This window comes from Chelonoidis abingdonii, chromosome 6, assembly GCF_003597395.2.
Source record: "Chelonoidis abingdonii isolate Lonesome George chromosome 6, CheloAbing_2.0, whole genome shotgun sequence".
NCBI classification, from domain to species: domain Eukaryota; kingdom Metazoa; phylum Chordata; order Testudines; family Testudinidae; genus Chelonoidis; species Chelonoidis abingdonii.
The window spans coordinates 40,478,054-40,504,134 of NC_133774.1; the positions used below are offsets into that span (position 1 = coordinate 40,478,054).

General features: G+C 40.8%; 1 protein-coding gene across 1 annotated transcript in view; it reads left to right on the forward strand.

Annotated features, from left to right (window-relative positions):
• The window catches only part of ZSWIM6 (zinc finger SWIM-type containing 6), a 162,172-nt gene extending 136,607 nt beyond the window's left edge, over positions 1-25,565 (forward strand). The window contains exons 10-14 of the mRNA XM_032801157.2: positions 3,175-3,310; positions 14,612-14,769; positions 15,485-15,648; positions 21,226-21,307; positions 24,101-25,565. Coding sequence (XP_032657048.1) covers positions 3,175-3,310; positions 14,612-14,769; positions 15,485-15,648; positions 21,226-21,307; positions 24,101-24,963 — 1,403 coding nt within the window. The 3' untranslated portion in view covers positions 24,964-25,565. The remainder of the gene's footprint in view (positions 1-3,174; positions 3,311-14,611; positions 14,770-15,484; positions 15,649-21,225; positions 21,308-24,100) is intronic.
• The last annotated feature ends 516 nt before the right edge of the window (positions 25,566-26,081 follow it).

Here is a 26,081-nt window from a genome sequence, read left to right on the forward strand (position 1 = left end):
ATAAATCGATCCCTGTTGGGTCGATCGCTACCTGCAGATCCAGCGGGTAGTGAAGACCTACCCTTATAGTTAAAAAGTTTTTTTCCTAGTATCTAACCCTAATCTCCCTTGCTGCACATCAAGCCCATTACTTGTCCTGCCTTCAGTGGACGTGGAGAACAACTGATCAGCACTTTTTATAACAGACCTTAACGTATTTGAAGTCTATTATCAGGTCTCCCCTCAGTCTTCTTTTCTCAAGACTAAATGTGGCAAGTTTTTTAACCTTTCCTCGTAGGTCACGTTTTCTAAACCTTTTATCATTTTTGTTTCTCTCCTCTAGGCTCTCTTCAGTTTGTCCACATGTTTCCTAAATTGTGGTGCCCAGAACTGGGCAAAGTACTCCAGCTAAGGTTTCATCAGTGCCAAACACAGCAGGACAGTTGCCTCCCATATCTTACATACAATGCTCCTGTTAATATTTCCCAGACTGATTGGCCTTTTTGCAACTGCATTGCAGCATTGACTCATTCAATTAATTATGATCCACTGTAATCCCCAGACCCTTTTCAGCAGGACTACCACTGACCTACTTATTCCCCATTCTGTGGTTGTGCACTTGATTTTTTCTAAGCATAAATTACTACACTTATCTTTATTGAATTTCATCTTGTTGATTTCAGATCAGTTCTCCAATTTGTCAAAGTCATTTTGAATTCTAATTCTGTCCTCCAAAGTAGTGGCAACCTTTTCCAGATTGATGTCATCTGCAGATTTTGTAAGCCTAGTCTCTGCTCCATTATCCAAGTAATTAATGAAAATATTGAATAATACTAGATCCAGGACTAACATCTACAGAACCTCACTAGACCAATACTCCCAGTTTGGCAGCAAATCATTGATAAGTATTCTGAATATGATCTTTGAACCAGTTGTGCCCCCTCCCCTGCCCCTCTTATAGTAATTTCATCTAGACTGCATTTAATTTAGTTTGCGTATGAGGATGTCATATAGGACTGTATCAAAAGCCTTTCTAAAATTTAGATATCAGGTGTACTGCTTTCCCCCATCCACTAGAACAGTAATTCTGTCAAAGAAGGAAATTAGGTTGATTTGGTATGTCTTGTTTTAGACAAATCCATGCTGGCTATTCCTTATTACCCTATTATCTTAAGTGCTTACATATTGATTGTTGAATAACTGAGGAGTCGTAGGAGTGGTGTGAACATTCTGTGTTTGCATGAGAATCCGGTGATTAAAGTTGAACAGAATTTTTTGGATGAAATTTTTTAACAGCACAATGTAGGTTTGAGTAGAAAACATTTTATGAATTCGTGTCTAATTGGTTGCATTGTTTTTCGTTAGAAAATACCCTATACATTTTGAAAAATCTAAGCAGTCCCTGTGTTAATTTTTTTTTAACCAAAAGATTTCAGCTTCTCATTTGAATTTTAATTCAATTTTTAAAGAGGTTAAAAAAAAACCCCTCAGTGTAATGAAGCGTTTCATTTTGGTCAGCCCAAACTTTTTTGTTCAACCTGAAACACAATTTTTTTTGATTTCTCGGTTTGTTTAGTAAACCAAAAGATCTGTTGTTCTCACAGCTCTACTGGTGATGGCTATTGCGGGGGGCGGGGAGGGGAAGCTGAGGGCTGAATATTTAAATCTGGGTGCTAAATTCACTGCCTCAGAGTAATGAGAAGCTTTTCATGCATACAGTAAGCAAGTATGTCTCCTGAAAAACACTTTGAATGAAAGATTACATGAGAATCCAGAGCAATACACTATTCCTCCTGAGGCTGCACTACATCCCAGTCTCTGACAAGCCAGAAGAGTCAGAATTATTGCTGGCTGGTACTGGAATCCTCTCTCCCCTCCTCATCCCATATGGTGGTGGAACTCCAGGGCTACTAGCTGGCCCTTGGATGTAGTAACAGGAGATCTACCAGTGTCTGGGGTAGACATGGTTCTGTACTCCCTGTACCACCTTCCCATAATTTGGACTCTATGAACAGTGGAACTACTCCATTTACATAGTACTGAGACCTTTTGGGAAAGAATGGCTTCTCAAGCTTTTCCTGGTGTCTGTTACACACTTCTGTGAATGAAAGGATAGGCTTTCAGATCATTGTTGCTTGTCATGATTTCTGAGAGCAATAAGCAAGTGGTCATAGCAGGAAATCTGTAGAGGTTAAATGAGTAGCAATATGCTTGTCTAGTACACAGTTACAAGGAGTGGGTAAGGAGCTCTTGCATTGTTGTATGCTGAGAAATCCTGACTGCAAAAATTTCAGTACATTCAAACAATTTAGGTACAACCAGTGTCAACAAATAAAGAAAAACTGCAGTGATTTAAGATTATAATCACATCAGTGGTGTTTAGTGCGTCTTTCTTCATAATTAGGTGTAACAAAAAAGAGTTAATAATGCAATATGAAGATGACCTTTTGCATGTTTAACATAGATTAATTCACACTGTATGTAGATACCATTTAAATGCATGGAAAAGCAGGAGACTAAAAGTTGTTGCAAAGTATATTCTATTTTAATTTTTTGCTTAATTTAACTGCAAGTCTTCAGTATGCTGAGGCTTCTGATTTTTATCATGAGTCTTTTGATATTTGGCATATGTCAATTGGAAACTGATCTTTTGGGGGCTCAATGTAAAATGTGTTCCAATGTCCTTTTGATGGTGCTTGAGAAGTATATTAAAAGATGTTTAAACAAAATGTGAACAGTAACTGCTGACTGGCATTCTGATATTGGGGAGGCCCCATTCTCAGTGTGAAAAATGTACTTTACTTTTCTGTAAGATGGTTACTGCCTAAAGTAGCCTCACTTAAACTGCAGATTTTAATTATAAACTTTGGGGAAAGTATTTTAAATTCATCTATAAATTTAGAAGAGTTCTGTAACCCATGGACTGTCTGAATCCTACAATAAGCCCAACAGGATGCCTCTTCTTTTATGTTTTTATTTAGCACTGACAATGCAAGAGCTTAAATCTGATCATTTGTAAGGCCCTCACCCTATCATGACTATTTGAATATTTTCTCTTTGTGTTAGACACTTTTCTTTCTGGGCACATTAACAATTTATAATTTAAACACTTTTTGCACCTTAAAAAAAAAATAGTGGTGTTTGTTTGACAATGTGTAAATTCTGTCATCCTCTCTCCCTGTCTTTCTCTCACAGCTGGACCGTATAGTGGTTTAGGCGAAATCATCCATCGAGAGAGTGTTCCAATGCACACATTTGCCAAGTATCTCTTCACCTCTCTCCTACCTCATGATGCTGAATTGGCATACAAAACTGCACTGAGAGCCATGCGGTATGTATTCAGACCTCATTTAGAAAGAGAAACAAAAATCCAAGTCAGAAAAAATTGCTGTAAATTGAATAACCCCAGAAAAGGAAGGCTTGATGATTGAAGGTAGGGAGTCAGACCTGTGTTCTGTTACACTTTAATCTCCGTGCCTCAATTTCTTCATCTGTAAAAGCAATTAATATGTGCAATAATTACTGCCTACCTCAGAGGTGTTGGGTAAAATCAGTTATTTGTAAATTGCATTGAAATCCCCACTCTTGCTGCGGTGTTGCAGACACAAAATCATCTTTAAAAAAATGACCACTGTGGGTACGTCTACACTGCACGATTATTTCGAATTAGCTTAAACTGATATTACAAAACAGATCTAATAAAATCGGTTTAGCGCGTCCACAGTGGGATCCCGAAATCGATTGTTTGCGTCCATCGGTCCAAGCTACCATCGTTTCAGGAGCGGTGCACGTGGGTAGCTAGTTCCTCACTTATCCCGATAGTTCCCACTTATTCCCCATCGTGTTGGAGAGGCACAGTGCTGATGGGGCAGAAAACATTTCCCCGGGGGTGCTGCGGTACAGCCTCACCCCTCCCTTTGTGAAGGCAGCAGACAACCCTTGGGCCGCCTTTTTTCGGCGGAGTGCATTGAGCAACACCATAGCACAGCAAATCCTTTGCCTTTTTTTCACGTGGTGGGGGCGGGGAAAACTGAGAGGCTGTTTCCTGAACCACGCCAGACACGTGTTTGAACATACAGACATTGGAGCTCAGCCCAAGAATGGAAATAATTTTCAGAGACTGCTGTGGACTGTGGATAGCTGGAGTCCTCAGTACCCCCTCCCTCCCTTCCATGAGCGTCCATTTGAGTCTCTGGCTTCCCTTATGCTTGTCACGCAGCGCTGTGTATCCTGGAGTTTTATTCAAAACGCTTTGGCATTTCGTGTTCTTGTAACAGAAAGCAGGATACAAAAACAGATTTGTCTCCCATACAGCGATTCAGCCTAGTTTTCCCATACGGTCTATGCTGGACGCTCTTTTTTTGATTAGACTGCATCGCCAGCCGTGCTGATCAGAGCTCACACGCTGGACAACGCAGAAATGTAATTAATCAAGTTTCGCGGGCCTTTATCCTGTTGTACATCTGACCCGCGCAATCCGAAGGTCAAGATTGCTGTCTCAGAGCGGTCAGTGGCTGCATCTCTGGGAATCCGCCCGGAGGCCAATAACGTCGATATTTCCGTCCACACGAACCCTAATCCGAAGTTATCGCTATCGGAAATTTAGCGCTACTCCTTCGGTTGGAGGAGTTGCCGAAATCGATTTAAGGAGCCGTTTAACTCGATATTAATGACGACGTCGTGTGAACGGATACAGCGTTAAATCGGTATATCGGCCATTAAACCGATTTAAAGTCACAGTGTAGACCTGGCCTGTGACTACTGCAATCATGCTGTCCCTCTTGTTGATCTGGATGCTATGTGAAAGGTAGTTGCGGGGGTCATGACTCCAACAGCTCAAAGTTACTTTACCATTGAAGATGGCAGGTCTCAGGACCTTCTTCTGTCTAGTCTGTTCTGCAGGACAGTTTATTCCCCAAACCCTTTATTTTACAAATTCACTTTATGGAGTTGATTTTAAAATACATTTTTTAAAATAACGGTCTCTGCTGCTGTGTAGTTCAGACCAGTTTTCTTTTTTGTTTGCTTCATTACCAAGCAATCTTGTACAGATCCAGATAGAAGATAGGAATGAGATTGGAATTAAATTGGATGTCAGGCCGCTAAAAATATCTGAAGGACTGGTATCCAAGTTGCTCTCTGTATTTGGGAGAAAGGGCATGCCTAAGGAAGTACTCAGTTTGCATTGGCTTTACCTCTCAGGACAGCTGAGAGTATGAATGGCTAAATTCATATTTTCCATTCTGAGTACAGTGAAGGCACTGGCCCCATCTGGATTACCATGTATCCAATACTACCTAGAAGTGCAAGGAACTAGCTACTAGAAGTGAAACCTGTGAAGAAATTTAAGTACTGGTTCTTACACGTAGAATCTGTAAGGATACAATTCTCAGGTCATAGAGGTACAACTATAAAGGTTATGCTCCTGGTCTCTGGATCCAAAATAGTGAGAATTGGCTGCATCAAGTTGAAGGCCACAAAATCTAAAGGAGTAATAATGAGTCATTCCAACAACATGCACAACTGGTCAAATATTTAGAGAGATTTGACACAATAAATAATTGCTTGCTGAACCTAGTTCCAGAGCACGCAACAAGAGAGGATACTCTTGATTTAGTCCCAAGCAATACATATGAGTTGGTTCCAGAAGTAAAACAAAGCTGGAAGGCAAGCAAGAAAGTGTATTGCTGACAAGCTGCAATAATTTTACTTTAGCCGAAAGGATGTTCTTCAAAATGTAGAAGTAGAAAGGAAAATGAACTAGGACAGGTAAGTCTAGGTTGGGGATTGGAAGGTCTCAGAAATTGCTGAACAAATTGCCAGACACAGACAGATTCATTCTTAATTGTCACTAAATTTCATTCTTCATTTGTAAGCCCTTCAGGGTAGGGACTGTCTCTTCTTGTTTGTACAATGCCTAGTACACTAGGGCCATGACTCTAATTGGGGGTCTCTGGATGTTACTACAACACAAACACTTTAATAGTAATCAGAAGTTTGAAGTCTGCAAAAGAACCACTAGGAATGTAATCGATCATAAGTTTTTTGTCTAGGTAAAGTACTCTGGTACTTCAGTACTTTAAAAAACAAACAAAAAAAACCCAACAGATTCTGGGGGGCAATATGATGGGATCCCAGTGTGCCTGTCCTTTTTTTGCTTCCCAAAGACCGCTCTGTGGCCTTCCTTTTAGTAGATACCACCATGCAGCTTTTTTACAGTGTTTCACTCCACCACCTTTTAAACATACTAGTGCAGTTACAGTATTTACATTCCCCCACTCTACTATCCCTCCTCCAGTGGGTGGAGGAAGGTGTCTCCTCCCAGAGAACTCCCTTTCATCAGGCCCTGTGAGACATTTTTAATTTTCTTTCCCCCATCTCCTGCTTCTCTCCTCTTGAACTTTCTTCCTGTGCTCTTTATCCGTGGGCTAATTAAGTCATTTATTGTCCAGCCCCAGTCTAGTCTGGTAATCAAGAACTTCCCTCCTTAATCAGGGCCTTTCTGAGGCCTGATTGGTTAAACAATGACCAGAGTGCTGAGTCAGTCGCTGATTCTCAGGCAGTAATGGTCTTTAATTTCCAGAGAACCTTACCAGGCTGTACCACGTTAACCAGTTAGTGCAGTTAAAGACAGACCTATAAAATTAGATGAGCTCAGTTAAGAAGGGACAAGCCAGCAGAACTTTGCAAAAGAAAATCACTTCTTGTATTTGATTTCCTTGCAGCTGTCAGATAAATAGAAAAAAAGAACCCGTTCATATTAATGTATTTGGACTATCAAAAAGAGTTTGACAGAGTCCCTCACAAGACGTTATTGAAGCTAAGCGGGCAAAAGATGAAATATGAAACTTCTGCCATAGATTAGAAACTGGCCAAGAGAAAAAACTGAATAGGATTAATTGGTCAGTTTTTAACATTAAATGAAGATAATAGTAGGATGCCCAAGAACTCATACTAGGATTGGTGCTTACGATATTTAACAATGATCTGGAGAAAGGGGCGAACTGTGAATTGGCAAGAATTGCAGATTACACAAATTTAGGTTAGAGAAGCCAGGAATGACAGGAGCTGTAGATAAACTTGATGGCTGCTTAACCCTGACAAATGGAATCAGTGTATTAGAGTAACCATCTGAATTATTTATACCCAGTTCTGAGTTCTAAACAAAGGCCTGGTCTACATTAGAGTTAGGTTGACGTAAGCTGCCTTAATCATTATAATTGTCACTGTACACACCACAGCCTTGCTCCCACTGATGTAAGTGCTTTGCTACACTAACATCATAACTCCACCTCCACAAGAGGTGTAGGCTTATGTGGGTGTAGTTACGGTAACAGTGTCTGTGTAGACACTGCATTACTTACATTGGCGGTTGGCTGTCATTCTTGTCAATTTCACAGCTCCATGACAAGAAAGCCTGGTGCCGGTGATTGGCTCCAGCTAGAGTCTGGCTGCCCCTCGTCCGGACTCCCCCCTCTCAGCTGGGCTGCTGCCCATGCTCCCCATTGGGAACCCTGCTGCCCCCAGACTCTCTGCTTCCATCCTGGCTGCTGCCTGGGCTTCCCACTTCCAGCTCCCCACTCCGGAAGGCGAGAAGCCCAGGCAGTTGTCCCCTGCTCCTGGTGGGGAGCTGCACAGAGCTAAGAGCCCTGGCTTTTGGTCCCCACACTGCCCCTCTTCAGTCAGTTGAAGCGCTCCTAGTGAGGCCGGGCACCTCTGACAGAAGGAGGGTAGCGTGAAAGTCAGCCACCATAGTAATTACTGTTCATAGAGTAGACCTGCCCCAAGTATTTGCTGGAGGGGGGAATATGGATGTCATTGTGCACCAATCAGTGAAATCTAACAATGTGCAATAGTAGCTAGAAAACGAAACAAGCTGCTAGGCTATAGTAAGAAAGGGATAGAGTTTAATACTGAAAATATTATGTCGTTATTGTGTGAATCAGTAGTGAGTCCTTAGTTTGCATACTGTGTTCAGTTCTGGTCACAGCATTTAAAAATACATGTGAGCACTGCTGTATGCGCACGTGTGTACGTGCGTGCATTTGAGAATGCACTCCTGAGTGCTTGACTGTACAACTCTTAAATATTTATGGATGTAGTAGCTACATAGTTTGGAGATGGGATGGGGTGTGGGGGAAGTGACCTGTCAGAGGTATATAAAATAGGAAATGGTTTACTCCCTAGTAAACAGAGAGCTCCTACTTTTTATTTTATTTTATTCTTAAATAGAGCAAAAGGCACACAAGGAAATTCAAAAGCATCAATTTAAAATAGGTAAAACGGGATACTTTGTTTTTATACAATGCACAATTAATCTTATGGAGCTCATGGCCACAAGATATATCAAAATTAAGCACTTTGCAAAATTCCAGAAAACCCTAGACATTTGTGTAAATTTTTTACATAGGTAAATTTCATGAGATTAATAAAATAAGGGATATAAGCCCTCAAGTTTCTGAACATTAGGAATAGCCATACTAGGTCAGATCAATGGTCCATCTGGATTAATATTTTTTTTTTCTGATAATGGACAGTGCTGATGCTTCTGAGGGAAAGAACAGAACAGGGCAGGTATCAAGTGATCCATCCACTGTTGTCCAGTCTCAGCTTCTGATAGTTGGGGTTTAGGGACACCTGGAGCATGAGGTTAACAGCCATTGATGAACCTATCCTCCATCTAATTTTTTTTCTAACCCAATTATATTTTTGGCCTTCCGCATTTCCTGGCAACGAGTTCCACAGGTTGATTGTGCATTGTGTGAAGAAGTACTTTCCTCTGTTTTAAACCTGCTGCCTATTAATTTCATTGGGTGTTCCTTAGTTCTTGTGTTATGTGAATGGGTAAATAGTGCTTCCCTATTCACTTTCTCCACACCGTTTGTGATTTTATACACCTGTCATATCCCCTCTTAGTCATCTCTTTTAAGATGAGCAGTTTGTCTTTTTAATCTCTCCTCAGATGGAAGCTGTTCCATACCCCTGATCGTTCTTGTTGCCCTTTTCTGTACCTTTCCAATTCCTTTTTTTGAGATGAGGTGACCAGAACTGCACACAGTATTCAAGGTGTGGGCATGCTATGGATTTATATAGTGGCATTATAATATTTACTGTCTTATTGTCTGTCCTTTTCCTAAGAGTTCCTAACATAGTTAGCTTTTTTTGACTGATGCTGCACATTAAGCAGATATTTTCAGAGATCTATCCATAATGACTCCAAGATCTATCTTGAATGGTAACAGCTAATTTAGAGCCCGTCATTATGTATATATAGTTGGGGTTATGTTTTCTAATGTGCATTACTTATCAACATTGAATTTCATCAGCCATTTTGTTGTCCAGTCATCCAGTTCTGTCAGAACCCTTTGTAACTCTTTTTGCAGTCAGCTTTGGTCTTACCTGTCTTAAGTAATTTTTTATCATCTGCAAATTTTGCCACCCCACTGTTCACCCTCTTTTCCAGATCATTTATAAATATGTTGAACATCACAGGTCCAGTACAGATTCTGGGGGACACTGCTATTTACCTTTCTCCACTTCAAAAACTGACCATTTACTCCTACCCTTTGTTTCCTATCTTTTAATCAGTTGTTGATTAATGAGTGGACCTTCCTTGTTATTCTATGACTGCTTATTTCGCTTAAGAGCCTTTAGTGTGGAACCTTGTCAAAAGCTTTCAGAAAAGTCCAAATATACTATATCAACTGGATCCCTGTTGTCCATGTTCTTGTTGATGCTCTCAAAGATTTCTAATAGATCGGTGAGGCATGAGGCATTTACAAAAGCCATGTTGACTCTTCCTCAACATATCATGTTTATCTGTCTGATAATTTTCTTTAGTATGGTTTCAACCAATTTTCCTGGTACCGAAGCTAAGCTTACTGGCCTGTTAGTTGCCAGAATCATCTTTGTAGCCTTTTTAAAAAATAAGTGTTAAATTAAAACTGGTACAAAGTCTGATTTAAGCGATAGGTTACATACCATAGTTAGTAGTTTTGCAGTTTCCTTCAGAACTCTTGGGTAAATACCATCCGGTTTTGCTGACTTATTACTGTTTGTTTATCTGGGAATAAATCAACCACTAATGGCCTAGGATTTAAGATGCCCCAAGAGAAAGTTTTTAGGAGACTAGACCAGTTGGGTTGCAAGTCTGCTTCTGTTGCTGCTCTGTCACTTTGTACAGTGAGCTATCAAGCAGTGATTGCCAGGAATCGCTTTTACGCTTGAGGTTAAGTTGTTCTCTTCATGGACTCCCAGCCTGATGAGAAAAGCAAAGCGCTAAAGCTCATCATGGAGGACCAGAATATATCTCAACACAAGCGGAGTAGGATGTATTCAACACTTCAGCAAGATCGGTGTCAACAACTGTAAACACATTATCTTTCTGAGTAAGGACCTTGGACTTTCCCCAGAAGCCCAAGTCATGGCTGAAAGCTTGATTTTTGAAGATATTGACCTTTTCAGATGGAAAAACAGATACAATACTGGAGAGATTTAGGAAGACCAAATTGACAAATCCTTGGTGATCCAACCACTCTTCAGCATGAGATATCCTTTAAGTCTGAGAGGTAATTCCTTCCTGCTCAACTACCACCTCAGCATGAACAATACTAAAAAGGTCCCCTCATTCAGTTCCATGTGGATTAGCATTGCAGGAGCTGTCAGCATGGCAGAGCCTGTTCTCATTAACTCATCTGGCTCCACCTGCAGAGGCTGATGGAAGAGTTCTGCCCTCCGCTCTTAGTTATCCTCTTCTCTCTTTGATGTCTGGCTTTGTTAGTAGTACAGTAGAATCTCAGAGTTATGAATTGACCAGTCAACCACACCCCTCATTTGGAACAGGAAGTATACAATCGGGCAGGAGTAGAGACCAAAAAAAAAAAAGCAAATATAGGACAGTATTGTGTTAAATGTAAAGTACTTAAAAAAGGGAAAGCAGCATTTTGTTCTTCATAGTAAAGTTTGAAAGCTGTATTAAGTCAACATTCATTTGTAAACTTTCAAAAGAGCAACCATAGCGTTTTGTACAGAGTTATGAACGATCCCCATTCCCGAGGTGTTTGTGACTCTGAGGTTGTACTGTGGTAGTATTGTTACAGTGTGGACTAGAGAGGTGTGTTGAGGGTAATAGAGGCTATGTGATCCAGTCACACCCAGTTCTGTCTCTGACTGACTGCATTCCTCATCGCTTTTCAGGAATTCCTTTAATGAGAACATTCCAAGACATGGTATTTTTTTCTCTCTGATCAACCTAGAAGCTAAGGAAGCACTTCAGTGATATGAGGGAAAATATTTCCAACTCTTGATACAAACCCACAGAGAGAAGATTATTTTATATTAACTTGAGAAAAACAAATATACTTAGCTGAAGATTTAAGTTTTATGTGATGATGCCATGGCTATGACTCCTTCTGTAAAGCAGAAGGACTAGTTGACTAGCAGATAGCCTATGGCCTATTCCATTAGATTTCAGATTACATTCATGACAGGGATGAAAATATTTCTTCACCTTGAAATCTTTAAAGCTGCACCATAGAATTCAAGTTGCACCTTCATGCAATGCTGTTCTCAGTTTAGGAGAGCAGCGTTATTCAGGAGAGCTGTGCTTCATTATTCACGAAAGCTGGTATTTTCAATGGAGTCTTAAGTACTTAGTCACACCATCTAGAGACAGGGCTACTGGTCAGTCCCCCATGCACAAAGGTCTTCACAGTCTATTCTAGATAGAAAGGGTTACTTGCCTGTAACTGGAGTTCTTGGTATCCTGCCTTTGCATATTCACAATCACCCACTCTCCTCCATTTTCTGGCGTTTGCCTTTAGTATACTGAACGGACAGAAAGGAATGGAGGGGAGTTGGAGCTGATGTCCTTTCTATATACTTGGGTCTGCACAGGGACTGTATGTGCTACCCTCAACAGCCACTGCTCTTTAGATGGTTTCTCAGTTTGCAGCAACAAGCTACATAGTGTGAGATTGTGGATCTGCAGAGGCAATCTACTTGGAGAACTCAAACTGCAGTGAGTTAACCTTCTTTTAGCACACTTCCTTTATCAAAGGGCATTATGAACTTTGTCTGAACTTCATTGAGTTTTCTGTGCATAGTGAGGGCAGAATTTGGGCCCAAACTAAGAATGGATTTTTTTGTGTGGATTTTAGGAGGAGTCTGTTTTAGGTCATGTTTAATCAGAAGGCAGCTTCAGCTGAAATCTTGTTAAATAATTCATTGCTTCTTAAAAATGAGATTTGAAAAAGTAAAGAATAATATATATGCTTGACTGGATCTAACTGAGGCCTTCAGATCTGCTGCAGTTTTGACTGTTACTCTGTTTTATAATCCATCAAAAATAACGTGTGAGCAGACAGTTCACCTTTTTACACTGGGCTTGCAGAAGGGTCTGGAAGCTAGGTGGTGGTGGTGAAGGATAAAGTGATCACTACAAGATTTCACAAATGCTGTGTGTTTCATGCTCTTTGTCTGGCTTCTGTCATTCATAACCTATTATTCAGTTCTACATTTTCTGCATGTAACAGTTGGAAGTACTCCTGTATACCCAAATCATTTTCCCTTCTCTTTCCTCCCTCTTACCTGACAAAATTTACTAACTGAAGAGTGAGAAAGTGTGTGTGTGTGTGTGTGTATGTGTATATATGTGTGTGTATGTATGTGTATATATATATATAAAATATATATGCGATATATCTAATAAAACACAGTGTAAATATCCTTGAATAGGTTCAGGATGCCATTTTCCATTCTCCAAGACTCTTGAAGTTGCTCTTGTACATTTTAGGAACCTGCAGAGAATTGAATGACATCTTCTGTAAAACCTCAGTGGTCTTACAAATAGATTCTATCTTCCTTAGTGAGGAAGCAAAATACCCTCCTACCTAAAGAACAGAGATCCTTTCTTTTTTTTTTCTTTAAGCCCAAAATCTTGTGAATGGTATTGTAATACATGTCTTATTGAACTAATTTATTCATTACCTAATGTCTCAACCCAGTGGATTTTGAAGAGCCTTTCCTGACTCGAGAGATGCAAATTTCCTTCCTCTTCCTATTTCATTCCCTTCAAAAATAAATAAATATTCAACTGAGTACAAAAAAATTAGTAACAACCTGGAGCCCAAGTAGGATGACCAGATTTTTGGAGCCATGAACCAGTACATTTTTAGGATTATTGGAGGGAGTCTATGCCAGCTGAAGGGGAGATTGGACTGAGGTCCATGTCGGGCCGGGGACTGAGGATCCAAGCATGTCTGATGTCCAGTGGGAGGGAGAATGTCACTTGTCCTGCCTCACTGAATGGTAACTGGAGTCCAGATATGTCTGAAAAGAGCACTCCACACAGCCACATCTGGGCCTCCATTGTTGCTCAAGTAGAGAGAAGAGAGGAAGTGTCGTGGAAGGAAAGGGAATAGATGGGGAGCTAGAAGAGGGGGAACTTAAGGAAAGGGTTGACCAATCATCAAGACAATGGCATTGAAACTGGGACAAAATCCATGCTATAATGGGTCAACAAGGCATCATGACTGCCTCATTAAAGCAGGATGTCTCTTAATCCTTGTCAAGAGACTGATCTTCTTATGAGAGGTTTTGCTTCTTTATATTCTTTCTGTGGTTATTGTTAGTTATTTCATTAGCCTTTCACATCTTACCCTGAATTATCATGACCTGGAACACAGAAGAGAGGATAAGTATTTTTCTTCAGGATGACTACAACCTCATCTTTTCTAATGGTAATTATCTAGCATAGTGGATTTTAGTGAGGGAGGCATGACAGGTGATCATTTCTGCTAAAGCTACTCTCCTAACCCTTCCAGCCAGTATCCCTGTATAGAACATGGTGGTCACTTTTCTGCATGTAAATTCTTTTGTTACTGAGATGGTTCTAGATTAGGGTAAACCCAAGGAAATTCTAGGCTCAGGATCAGGCATTGATGCCAGAGAAGTAATTTCAAAAGAGAGAAATGACTACCAGTCACTGCAAACTAGGGTCTTTCCTTTAGACTTGCTATTATATAAAATGTTAAGAGTTTCTAGCCCTCGTGCCAAGAAGCAAAATAAAAATAATTGTTGCATTGTAGTTAAGGAGTAAAATGTCCAATTTTCTTTCGGATTTTGACTCAGATGCTGAAGTCTGTTTGAGAATCCCTGTCATTCATTGCGTACTTTGTTTTCTGGTAGGAAGCTCGTGTATAAGTCATGTACAGTATATTGGGAAATATTTGCATCTCTTTGTCTGTGAATTTCTCCACTTTCATTTCTAAGAGCTGTGGTCCAAAGACTGAAGTAGAAATGAAAGATTTCAGCCCCTTAGATCGCTGAGAGAATAACAATGGTCTTCAGTAATGAAAGCTTAATACTGCTTCTAATTCTAAATTCTAATTTTCCTATTGATACTTAAGAAGGATCGTGTGTCAAATATGGGTGACTAATGGTTAATTAGGGTTTTGGCAATCTGACTTGTAGCGTCTAGTTGAAAGGACATGATTTGCTGCAGCTTTTACACCCGAATGGGCACACTTTGTACAAGCAGCCAAAGTGCTCTTCTGGCTTTGTGATTGCTCATAGGTTACCCCAGTTATAATGATGATTGAGTGAAAAGAGTGTATGTTCTTTCCTATTTCAGGTTGCTAGTATTGGAATCTACAGCTCCATCAGGAGATATGTCCCGCCCACACCACATTGCATCAGTTGTTCCAAACCGCTATCCCCGTTGGTTCACGCTAAGTCACATTGAGTCCCAGCAGTGTGAGTTGGCATCAACTATGCTAACAGCAGCCAAAGGTAGCGTTATCAATAAAGCTGATACATATTTTTAGTAGACATGCTATATTTCCAATATTGTGTTTCAAACATAGAGTGAAGTTAATTTAAAACTGCTGCTTAGGAGTCTGAATTTTGATCTGAAAAGCACTTGAGGAGGAAACAACTAACTGAACAAATTTAAGGCTGTCACTTGGTTTTCTAGCACTGCTGCTAGACCAGCTGGATAGTGGCCAGACAGACTGGGTTCGGGTCTGAGACAAGTTATTTGTTTTGCAGCGGCCTAATGTGGATGGCAAGACCCAGCAGTGGACAAGTCGGTTCTAGAATTCTTTAAATTAAGACAACTTCGTAGAATTTACCGAATTAACATCAGCAGGCACCTGAGGGATATTTGATTTCATGTTTTCTGTTCACGTGCATTTAGTTAGTTCTTTCTAAGAGAACTTGTATGGCTGAAACTTTCTTATATTGCTGTAGTTCAGGCACGTGTAGTTCAGGGCCACCCAGAGGATTCAGGGGGCCTGGGGCAAAGCAATTTCCATTTAAAAAAAAAAAAAAAGTTGCGATACTATAGAATACTATATTCTCGTGGGGGCCCCTGCAGGGCCCAGGGCCTGGGCAAATTGCCCCCCTCTGGGCGACTCTGGTGTAGTTGTAACATCTGCACCATTAGTGAATGTTTTTAGGTAACCTAATTGTTTCTTTGTTTTGTGGTTTTGTTTTTACATTGCAGGTGATGTTCGGAGGCTGGAAACAGTGTTAGAATCCATCCAGAAAAATATTCACTCCTCATCACACATCTTCAAGCTTGCCCAGGATGCATTTAAAATAGCAACACTCATGGACAGTTTGCCAGACATCACTCTTTTGAAAGTTTCTTTGGAGTTAGGCCTTCAGGTATTCCCCAAATTAGCTATTGCTGCAGTAAGAGACTGTGAGTCCTTGGACCAAATTCAGCCCTGCAATGGTGGGTGCAGCTCCCATTGAAGCCATTGAGAATTCTACCCACTTGTGCAAAGTCCAAACATGGCCCCTTCTCTTCACTGATTTGTATAGTACTGATAAATATAGGGCCAGCATATGGCACCAGCTTTGGCCCTTTTACATGATACAGGTGGTGGTACAAGACTAGAACACCTTCCTGGGGGACTCCCCCAATTCGGGGGTAGCATGAGACTAGTGTAAGCAGCCGCTGTATAGGAGTGTATTCAGGATGAGAGGAGGAATGGCCAGCGAGCTAAGCGCTCTGGTATTCTGGGCTGTGGAGAAACCAGTAGGCAGACTTGCATGTCTATCTAAATTAGAGCAGCCAGCGCTTGTGGCTGCTCTAACATATATGTTGGGGCTGCTGTGGCACCTAGACCAGACCAACATTAAGAAGATGAAAAAGTGGCATAAAGCACAGAGGCAGTTGTACACTCTTGTAGTCTTAGTGAATGGATCTTCTTTGTGTTATGCTGTAGTCAAAACATTTTTCAAGGAAATTGAATCTTCAGTTTGCAAGGGACTGCGTCTTTAGTAAGTTCTGTTTGGAAGCTATGTGCATACATTCCATTATTGGTGGGGAAAAAAATATTTTCTTCAGGTGGCCTCTTTGCATTCCTGGGGATGCACAGATGGTGCAGTTTGGGCCAATGGAGCCTTCTAATAGCAGTGTCCATTGGAGCAATTGTTGGAATGCAGAGCTGTAAAAGGAAGAGAGGGGGAATGCTCCAGGAACTTTAGTTCCTATGAACTACTGTAGTGGAGAGACTGGGATCCTTGGACCCAAATTCATTGGAATAAACATTTCTCAGTGCCATCACAACCTTTGTTTAGTTAGTGTTTAGTTCTTTTTATTTCATTTCTTTTTTTCTTCTCTTGGATATTTTTATTAAGGACTCTGTGATCTGGCACAGGTCTTCGGTTCCAATTGTCAGGACTTAAAGAAAATAAAAGAAACGTAGGTTCAAGTGTTAGACGTCTTACCTGTCAGCTTTCCGCTTTTGGACACAGATGTGCTTTGTCTGGCCCTCTAGAGGAGTGGGGAAGTTGTTCATCGTCTCGTCAGTGTATATGCAACATTTCCATCCTCAGGGCCTGAAAGGAGCATCAGAATTTTCTGGAAGCTATGCTGTAGCAGTAAGCATTAGTGACTAAACCCTCAAATTCCAAAGCACAGTGATGCAAGTGCTGGGAAACTAGCTTCTGCTCTAGTCCCCAACGTGGTTTAAAGAGCCAGACAAAGTCCCAGCACTGGCATCTGCCTTCCTGACTGGAGCCAAAACAAAGGGGCCAGTCTGTGGAAATATTGCAAAGATCACATCCAGCATAGCAATAAACAGTTGGCCTTACAGGTGTCAGCCTCTGCTGAAAGAGCCAGTCCTCAAGGGCCTGCCTCTGAGAATCCAGGACTTCCAGTTCATCATGCTGAGGTGCAAGAGCATGTCTATAGTTTTGTGGCCTTGAAGTCAGAGTCACAGCAAAGGGTGGTTTTGAAAGCTAAGTCTATATGGGATCATCCTGCCCCATATCCATTGTCATTGTTTCTGTGCTTGAAGCCTGATAAGGCACCTGATATTTCCTGCAATCAGAAGCGGGCCTTCGTGCAGCACTGTATACATTATCCTCTGTACTTGAAGATAAAAATAAAAAGCATATGCGGTGAGGCAGGTTCATCCTTCTCCAGGAAAGAAAAAGAGAAATCTTGCAAGGCTGAACCAGTTTCCTTGGCTATACAAACTTCCCAAGAGATGCAGGATCCTCCCCCTGGACTTCTACTGGTGCCCTGGGGAAATATCTTGCCCCTTTTCAGCTTTTCACTTTAACCAAACCATTGTCACGCTTGAAAACTTCCTCAGATTCAGAATCGGGCCACGTCCAACCAAAGAGCTTTATTTGCCCTTCCCCTCACAAGGAATGGATCAAGAAATCTAGAGAGCATTATTGAGACTCTGTTCCAACCTTTCAGATTGTATGACTTCACTCTCCTGCACCCAGGGATTATAATAGGAAATTCTAAACTGGGTACTGGCAGAACTGGGAAGGTACCACCATGGGCAGTGTGGCCATAGTCTCCTTCTAGTAGGCATTGCTGTGAATTTAAAGGGACTGAAGGAAGCTGGCAAAAAGGGAGCCATCTTCCAAAAGAGTTAGAGGTAAATGCCCTGCACTGGAACCATCCTGCCTGGGTATGTAGCTCTTGCTAGTATCAAGGGAACAGTCTCCTTTACTTGTCCTGGACACGCTGCCTGAAGAACTAGAGGCCTGTTGAACCTCTGAAAGTAGATATGAATCCTGTTCCTTACCAGAGGATTTGTTCCACTTTCTTTAACTCATTGAGGGAATGGTGACTACCTTAAATGTCCTTTTGGTAACTTTAGAGAAAACTACACACACAGTTCATGACACAGTTGTTTACCCTCTAGGAACAAGATTACCCTGCCAATTCTAGATGGTTTATTATAGGCTGGCAAAAAATACCTAGTTAGACCCAACATCTTGACTAGTAATTTGTAAGCAAGCCGACAAGTTACCTCTGCTGAGGGCTTTGAGTTCTTCCAGACCCAAACAGCTATTATTGATTCGATGGCAGCTCCCACTACCAAAGAGCTAAAAGATCAAGTCCGCTCTACCCCCTTTTGGATTGAAAGGGTAAGAAGGTAAACCCTAGGTAGAAAGAATTTCTCCTCTGCCACTTTCAGAATTGGAATGGTGAACTGCCAGGTGGTGATGTCCAGATACCAGGGGGAAAAAATAGTGCACTTTGCACAGTCTGTACCAAGTCAAAGGAAAAGTGGCCCAAATCCCTTATTAACAAAGGTTGATCAATTGCTAAGTATACATTGTATCTAAAGCTGTAGTATCCACGATTACATTGAGGCACCACTCATGATTACATTTGTCTGAACTATTCTTGGAACAAGAGCTAAGGTAGAAGACTTCACTCTTCTTCCCCATTCCTCTTCAGGAATTCTTATCAGAAGAACTTGCTAAGATCAGAAATTCATTCACTGCTAGAGTTGGTGGGTGCAATAGAGAAAGTTCCTAAAGAGTTTCCACGGATGGCATTTTATTCCAGGTACTTCTTATCCTAAACAACGATGATGATCTTCAACCCATTCTAGACTTTCAGAAACTCAACTTTTTTTTTCATCAGAAAGTTCAAATTCCATATCCATATCCTAGCCTCTGTCATCCCCTCCTCTTTCCAAGATTAATTTGTGGCTCTTGATTTACAGGATGCTTATTTTCACATCTTATGCAGATATTTGCACTGAAAATACCTGAGGTTTGTTGTGGGAAGAGATCATTATCAATGCAAGGTTCTTCCATTTGGTCTGTCTGCATCATCTTGAGTATTCACAGAGTGCCTTTCAGCAGTGACAGCATGCTTGAGATGTCAGAGTATCCATATGTATCCTTACTTGGATGATTAGCTTACCAGGGCATCCTCATAGCAGGAATGAGCAAAAGCTCTATCATAAAGATGTACCTTATTCCAAACACTGGGTTCAGGAAAAACTGGTAGAAATCACGCACAGTTATGACTGAGCAAGAGGGGAAGGTGACCTTGGAGCATTTCTAGATACTCAGCTTTCCATCGAAAAGAAAACTACTTAAAAATCCTTATGGCAATAGAAATACTACCTGGAACACAGTAACGATCTCCCTGGAACTGATGGGTGTTATGGCTTCAGCAATGTATGTAACTCTATATGCACATCTGAAAAAGAGACCTCTACAATACTAGTTAGTTGAATGCTGTATGACAAATACTGATAGAATGCTTTGTGAAATTGACACTAGCCAGGGATGTGTTCCTACCTCATAAGAGCTGTATTCAACCCCCCAGCTTCCTCAGCCATAGTCAACACTTCCAATCTGAGCTGGGGAGCTCATTGCAAGAATTTGACAATTCAGTCACTAAAGTGTTGACGTGGAGGCTTTTTCGTGCAGAAATTCCAGAGTTGAGGGATATGTTGGGCTCTCAAGTCCTTTTTTCTTACATCTAGCTGGCAGAGTGGTTAAATATTATCAGATATACTACAGTGATATTTTGCATGAACAGCAATGGGACACATTCCAGCCAGCTGTGCAAGGATGCTGTATGTAGGTCTGTAGGACTGCTGCATAGTGCACTGAAACTCTTCACCTTGAAGGCAAGGACAATTGTAAGCTCAATAGGGCAGGGACAGTCTTTGTTTACTGTATTTGTGCTGTGTCTAGCACACTGGGGTCTTGGACCATGCCTAGGGCTCTTAGGTGCTACAGTAATATAAATAATTAATAATATAATCGCAGGTCAGCTGAGTGGAGACTTACATGACCAGCACAAGCTTTCACTCAAGAACTCCATAGCAAAGATGTCTCCAGTTGGGGTATCTGGAAATTAAACCTTCTTGCAACTTCGCTTGTCAGAAGTTTTGCTCCAAATCTGAATACGACAAGGTGGTTGAAGTAATACCTTTCATTGGACTTACTCGAAAGCTTGTCCCTTCTACCAACAGAAACTGGTCCAATAAAGGTATTACCTCACCCAGCTTATCTTGATCAGCTTTATATATTTCTCATGGGGCAAGGGAATGCTGAATGTTTTCTCAGTGATATTCTCATTATGTAATATGGAGGACTCCTTGTTGTGGTCATCTAGATTTCTGCGGGTTCTGCACAGTTAACTGCATCATCCTTTCTGTACAATTTCAGGTACTGAAAATTATAAACATGTTACTTGCTTGTACTAGAACAATCCTTCACAAAATTAGTCACAGTTCTTACTGGAACAATCACATGTAAATATAAAAATGAGAGAGAAAGAAACAGTCTATTTGCAAGTGGATTTGAAATATGGAGGTACTGCCTTTAAAAACCAGATACAGGACCTTTACTAGAATTTTGATCATGTTCATGTTGAGCTTCTTTAAATTGAGGTTTCATTCTGATAGACGAGTCAAATCATTATTGATTCTGAAAAGAGAAACAACCACTGGAGACTTGGCTGAATTTAGCAGCAGAGCGCATTGCAATAAGCAATAAGACTAGTATATATCACAGCAGTCAAGTGAAAGGCAATACTAAGGGTCTAAGGAAAAAAAGTTCATGGCTGGCGTACTCAAAATTGGCATAGATATCATCATCCATTTTAAATGCCACTTTTTCTACTTGAAAATTCTTATATTTATAATGAAGCATTTGATTATTTTTGAGGGAAAATAAAATCTTTTATCCGACCTTAAAAGAGCTGCAGTTTTATTGTGTGATGTAGAATGTAGTTCTGAAAATAATCTGTCCTTCCAATAGAACTGGTTGGCATTTTTCAAATCTTTGAAATTTGAACGAAAAACATGACCATTTTGGGTAGGATTATTTTGCAATTTTTCAAGCAGTGCTTTGTCTAAATAACACAAATTCTTAATTGTTTGTGTGCTATCTCAACTTTGTAGCAGAATTCATTTGTCTTAAGTGTCCATCCAATGCTTGTTTGTTTTTAAATAGGTGATGCGGATGACATTGTCAACATTGAATTGGCGGCGGCGGGAGATGGTGAGATGGTTGGTAACCTGTGCAACAGAAGTAGGTATGTTCTGCAGATATTGTCCAAGGAGTAGTGCCTTCATTAGCCTGTCTTAAATGGTTTGGTGGTTTCATTTTGTTTGGCTGTGTATAGACACTAAAGTCAATCACTTTCTATTGGTTTGTGGAAATTAGTTTCTGATTAGAAGTCTTTAATTAGAGCAATAACAAGCAATTTTCTTGAGCACATAAGATAACAGACACAGCCCAAGTAAAATCAGGACTGAATAATTTGGTATACTTTGTCTTTCAGGATGTAGAGTGAAGCAACTAGTCCATTCCCATGTGTATCACTGTTTGTGGACTTGTGGTCACTGTCCACATGTTAAGAAGTAGTGTACTCTGCAAGTAGCTCCATTGATTTCAGCATAGAGTAAGGTACCACTCAATACGAGTGTGGATGACAGAATCTAACCTTGTAATTAGAGTCTAAAGGAGAGGTGCTCTGGTAGTTAGGGTGCTACTTTGGAACTTAGGAGATCCAGGTTCTAGTCTCTGCTTTGCCACAGACTTTTTGCGTGTGGTTTGGTGAGTCACATAGACTCTGTGTGCCTCAGTTCCCCACTTGTAGAATGAGCATGATAATACTTCCCAACCTTACAGGAGTGTTGAGGATAAAAAAAACAACAACCTGAAGTGTTCAGAATTTGCAGTAATGAAGGCACTATAACCTACCACAGATACAGCAATTTTAATTGTCGTTAGTATTACTCTATTAAAGCACACATACGATCTTTGTACATGCTCCTACTTTTCGTGGATTTGAGTCAAATTCTGTCTAGTAAACAGCTGAGACCACTTTGTGTTTCGGAACTTCATGAACCCACTTTTTCTGTTCAGGATTATTTTGTCCTTTGCCTTATACTCATCTGAGAAATTAATACTGCTGGCAGCCTGGAAAATATAGTTTGCCTTTCTATGCCCTCAGACAAAAAGTGGTGCATATCTGCAAGTTTTCATGCAATGGTGCAGTGTTTTTTGCTTTTATAGCTTGACTAAGTATCTCTGGATACTAGAGCATATCTTTTATTTTGTTCAGTTGCCTGTGTACAGATAAAATGCCTTTATTCGTGCCATATTAAATTAGCTCACACGTGCTAGTAGAAATGTTCAGTAAAGATACTATAACACCATGCAAACCACCTTTAAGACTTAATTGAGTTTGTAAAGCAGGGACTCTGTCTATTTAAATGAAGATCTGGCATTCTCTGGTTACATTGTATCTCTTGCACATGAATAAAGGGTGCACAAGAAATGCCAAGTGCAACAGAGGCAATGAGGACCTCTGGTTGTGGTTTAGGTGAGCTCACAAGCACGTGTAAATACGGTCTAGCCATAATAAGGCACTCTACTTGCCTGTAGTCACTGTTCTCTCCCACAAGAGCAGTAAAATGGTACTAAAGAACACTGCACACAAGTAGAAAAACCAGTAGCACATATTGCTAAGAATATTTCCCTCTGAAGGAACATATCAGTTGATATAAAATTGTTCTGGAAGCATGGTTATAATTGAATACTCTAGTACAGTGGTTCTCAAACATATCTGATTCTCTCCCCCCCTTCTTTGTTTCTGTAATCATTTCTCTCTTCCCCCTCCCCCCTCCGACCCCCACCATCCCCCAGTACATATACCACCACCCAGCTCTGAAGGCAGAGCAGAGAGAAGCAGCTGCTGACAAGGTTTTTCACCTTCCTCTGCAGCATGGGGCACGGGTCACTTGCTGGAGGATTCTTTGCAGCTTGCGGTCTTCAAACCACAATTTGAGGATTCAGTAACTCAGACATAGGTTAGGGGTTTGTTATAGAAGTGGATGGGTGAGATTCTGTGGCCTGCATTGTGCAAGAGGTCAGACTAGATGATCATAATGGTCCCTTCTGACCTTAAAGTCTATGAGGTGCCCAGCTCCGAAGGCAGCACCTCCACCAGCAGCAGTGCAGAAATAAGGGTGGGAATGTGAAAAGTGATATTTGTCAATATCACTTTTCACAGCAGATTTAGCGCCCCATTGCCACTCGTACTTCTGCACTGCTACTGGCACCCTGGAGCTGACAGCCAAAGCCCTGCTGCCTCCTGGTGAGGGATTGGGGGTCAAAACCAATCTCGGGTGGCAGCGCTCCATCTGTTCCCTTTTTCCCTCCTCTTGGGTGGGTGTGCATGGCCTTTCTGCATGAGCCCCAGCCACCTGGGGCTGACAGCCGGAGCTCTTCACAAAAAACAAAACCACGCAGCTCACGCATCCCTTGACATATTCCCATGTCTCCCTTGAGGCCCGCCCTATAGTTTTAGTGCCAAATACAAACACATGAGCAGTTTTGAGATAACTTAAAGCATTTTGCCCTGCCATGACAGGACTATTGACATAGAGAAAAAGGAGGGGAAATAGTTCTAAAAATTAGATTTTGAGGGTTGATTTGAGCTGCTCGGTCAGATGCTGAGATATTTTAGTTCTGTAACTGGCCCCACGTGTAGGAACCAGGACTTGTTATCCAAAATGCATTATCTTAAATAACAAGAAAAACAAGATGTCTTTCCAAGAAGTTAAAACTTTATCATGTGACTTTTGTAGAGTCACTGAAGCTGTTAGAGAACTTGAAAGAGAATGCAGAGTAGCGTTATTTTAATATGCATTTCCCATCATGTTATCTCCATTGAGTTTGGTTGCATAAATAGCAGGTGGTTGGACGTACTGATAACTTAGGCTTAGTTTGAAAAAACCCCAAGTCGTGGTGAAAGCCGCTTTCTGGTTGAATCCTAGTGATTGTCAATTGTTCACGATCCTGTCTCTGTCTCTCTCAGGCGTTTATGCACTGGATAGCATCATGCAGAACTGGTTTACACTTTTCACTCCAACTGAGGCCACTAGTATTGTTGCTACAACAGTGATGTCCAACAGCACCATTGTCCGTCTGCATCTGGACTGCCATCAGCAGGAGAAACTGGCCAGCAGTGCTAGGACGCTTGCTCTACAGTGTGCCATGAAGGATCCTCAAAACTGTGCCCTCTCTGCACTGACCTTATGTGAAAAGGATCACATAGCTTTTGAGACCGCTTACCAAATTGTTCTAGATGCTGCTACAAAAGGCATGAGCTATACGCAGCTTTTTACTATAGCACGCTATATGGAACATCGTGGTTACCCTATGCGGGCCTACAAGCTGGCCACTTTGGCCATGAACCATCTCAACCTGAGTTACAATCAGGACACACACCCTGCCATTAATGACGTTTTGTGGGCATGTGCACTCAGCCACTCCCTTGGGAAAAATGAGCTTGCAGCTATAATACCTCTGGTGGTCAAAAGTGTCAAATGTGCAACAGTACTGTCAGACATTTTGCGTAGGTGTACTTTGACCACGCCGGGAATGGTGGGACTTCATGGAAGGAGGAACTCTGGTAAGCTCATGTCACTGGACAAAGCCCCTTTAAGGCAACTCCTGGATGCCACGATTGGAGCCTACATTAATACAACACATTCGCGACTCACACACATCAGCCCTCGACACTATAGTGAGTTTATAGAGTTCCTTAGTAAGGCCCGAGAGACTTTCTTAATGGCTCATGATGGACACATTCAGTTTACACAGTTTATTGACAACCTAAAACAAATATACAAAGGCAAAAAGAAACTGATGATGTTGGTTCGTGAACGGTTTGGTTGACAAAAATGTGTGAGGGCGGGGGGAGGGTAGGGGAGGGGTGGTTTGTTTTTACTTGAGCCTGCCTTTGTATCCTTTTTAACTTAAAGAAACAGAGCCACACCGGTATTATATGTGTATAGTTATATTGAGTTTGCAAACTAAATTGTCATGTTGTGAAAGTTTGTGTGTTTATTTTTTTCCTTTTTTTTTCTTTTTCTTTTTCTATTTTGTATGAGAGAGAGGTTAAAAAAAGGTTTGGTTTACACTGAGTATATGTTGTCAAGTGGCAAAAGCCCACATTGCTCTCCTGTTCTTTCTGTATACGTTCACAGCCTCAAAAACAAAAATATATATTGCAATGGCTTTAAAAACCAAACCAAACACCTCCATCCTGTGATAAGTACCTCGAATGGATCCAGCTTTACTCCTTTGTAACTCATCCTTACATTTCAACATAGTTAAACAAACCAACAAATGAAATAGTAATAGTTAAAAGGCTGACCACGTGGCTTTGCAGTGCTGTTCATCCAGAAGCATGGCACACAATGCTTGTGCATGTGGAAACTTAGCGACTGTCAACATACATTCTCAGGGATTTATCAAAAAAAAATTAAAAAAGAGAATGAGAGCATTTATTGTACTGTATATATATTATAGTATATGTCTGAATATTGAAAAAATATAACATTAACTAATTTATAAAAAAAAAATTCTATGTAATGCAAAATACTTGAAGCTGCAGTAGCTTGGTTTTAAACAAAAAAAAAGAAACCTATCAGAAGGACTAAAGTGCGCCTTGCTTCAGGGTTGGCTCAGGTGGTGAACTATGTGCTGGGCATCTATGCAGAGCCACCTTTTGGATTGCATGGTTGGACTGATACCTATTGGGGGAAATTTTATATATATATATATTTATACAATCTGTGTATACATATATATGTATATGTATACACACATACACACATGCTTGTAACAGGCACTATAGTAAAGAGGGACAACAAAATACACAGCCAGAGCAGCAAGCCTTAGCATTAAGAATACAGTATGCCAGAAGTGGGGTTTGTGCCTCCTAGCCTAAAAGACTTAAAGAAATATCCTTTTTGACACAAAACACAAAATGTTTTCCAAAATGATTGACA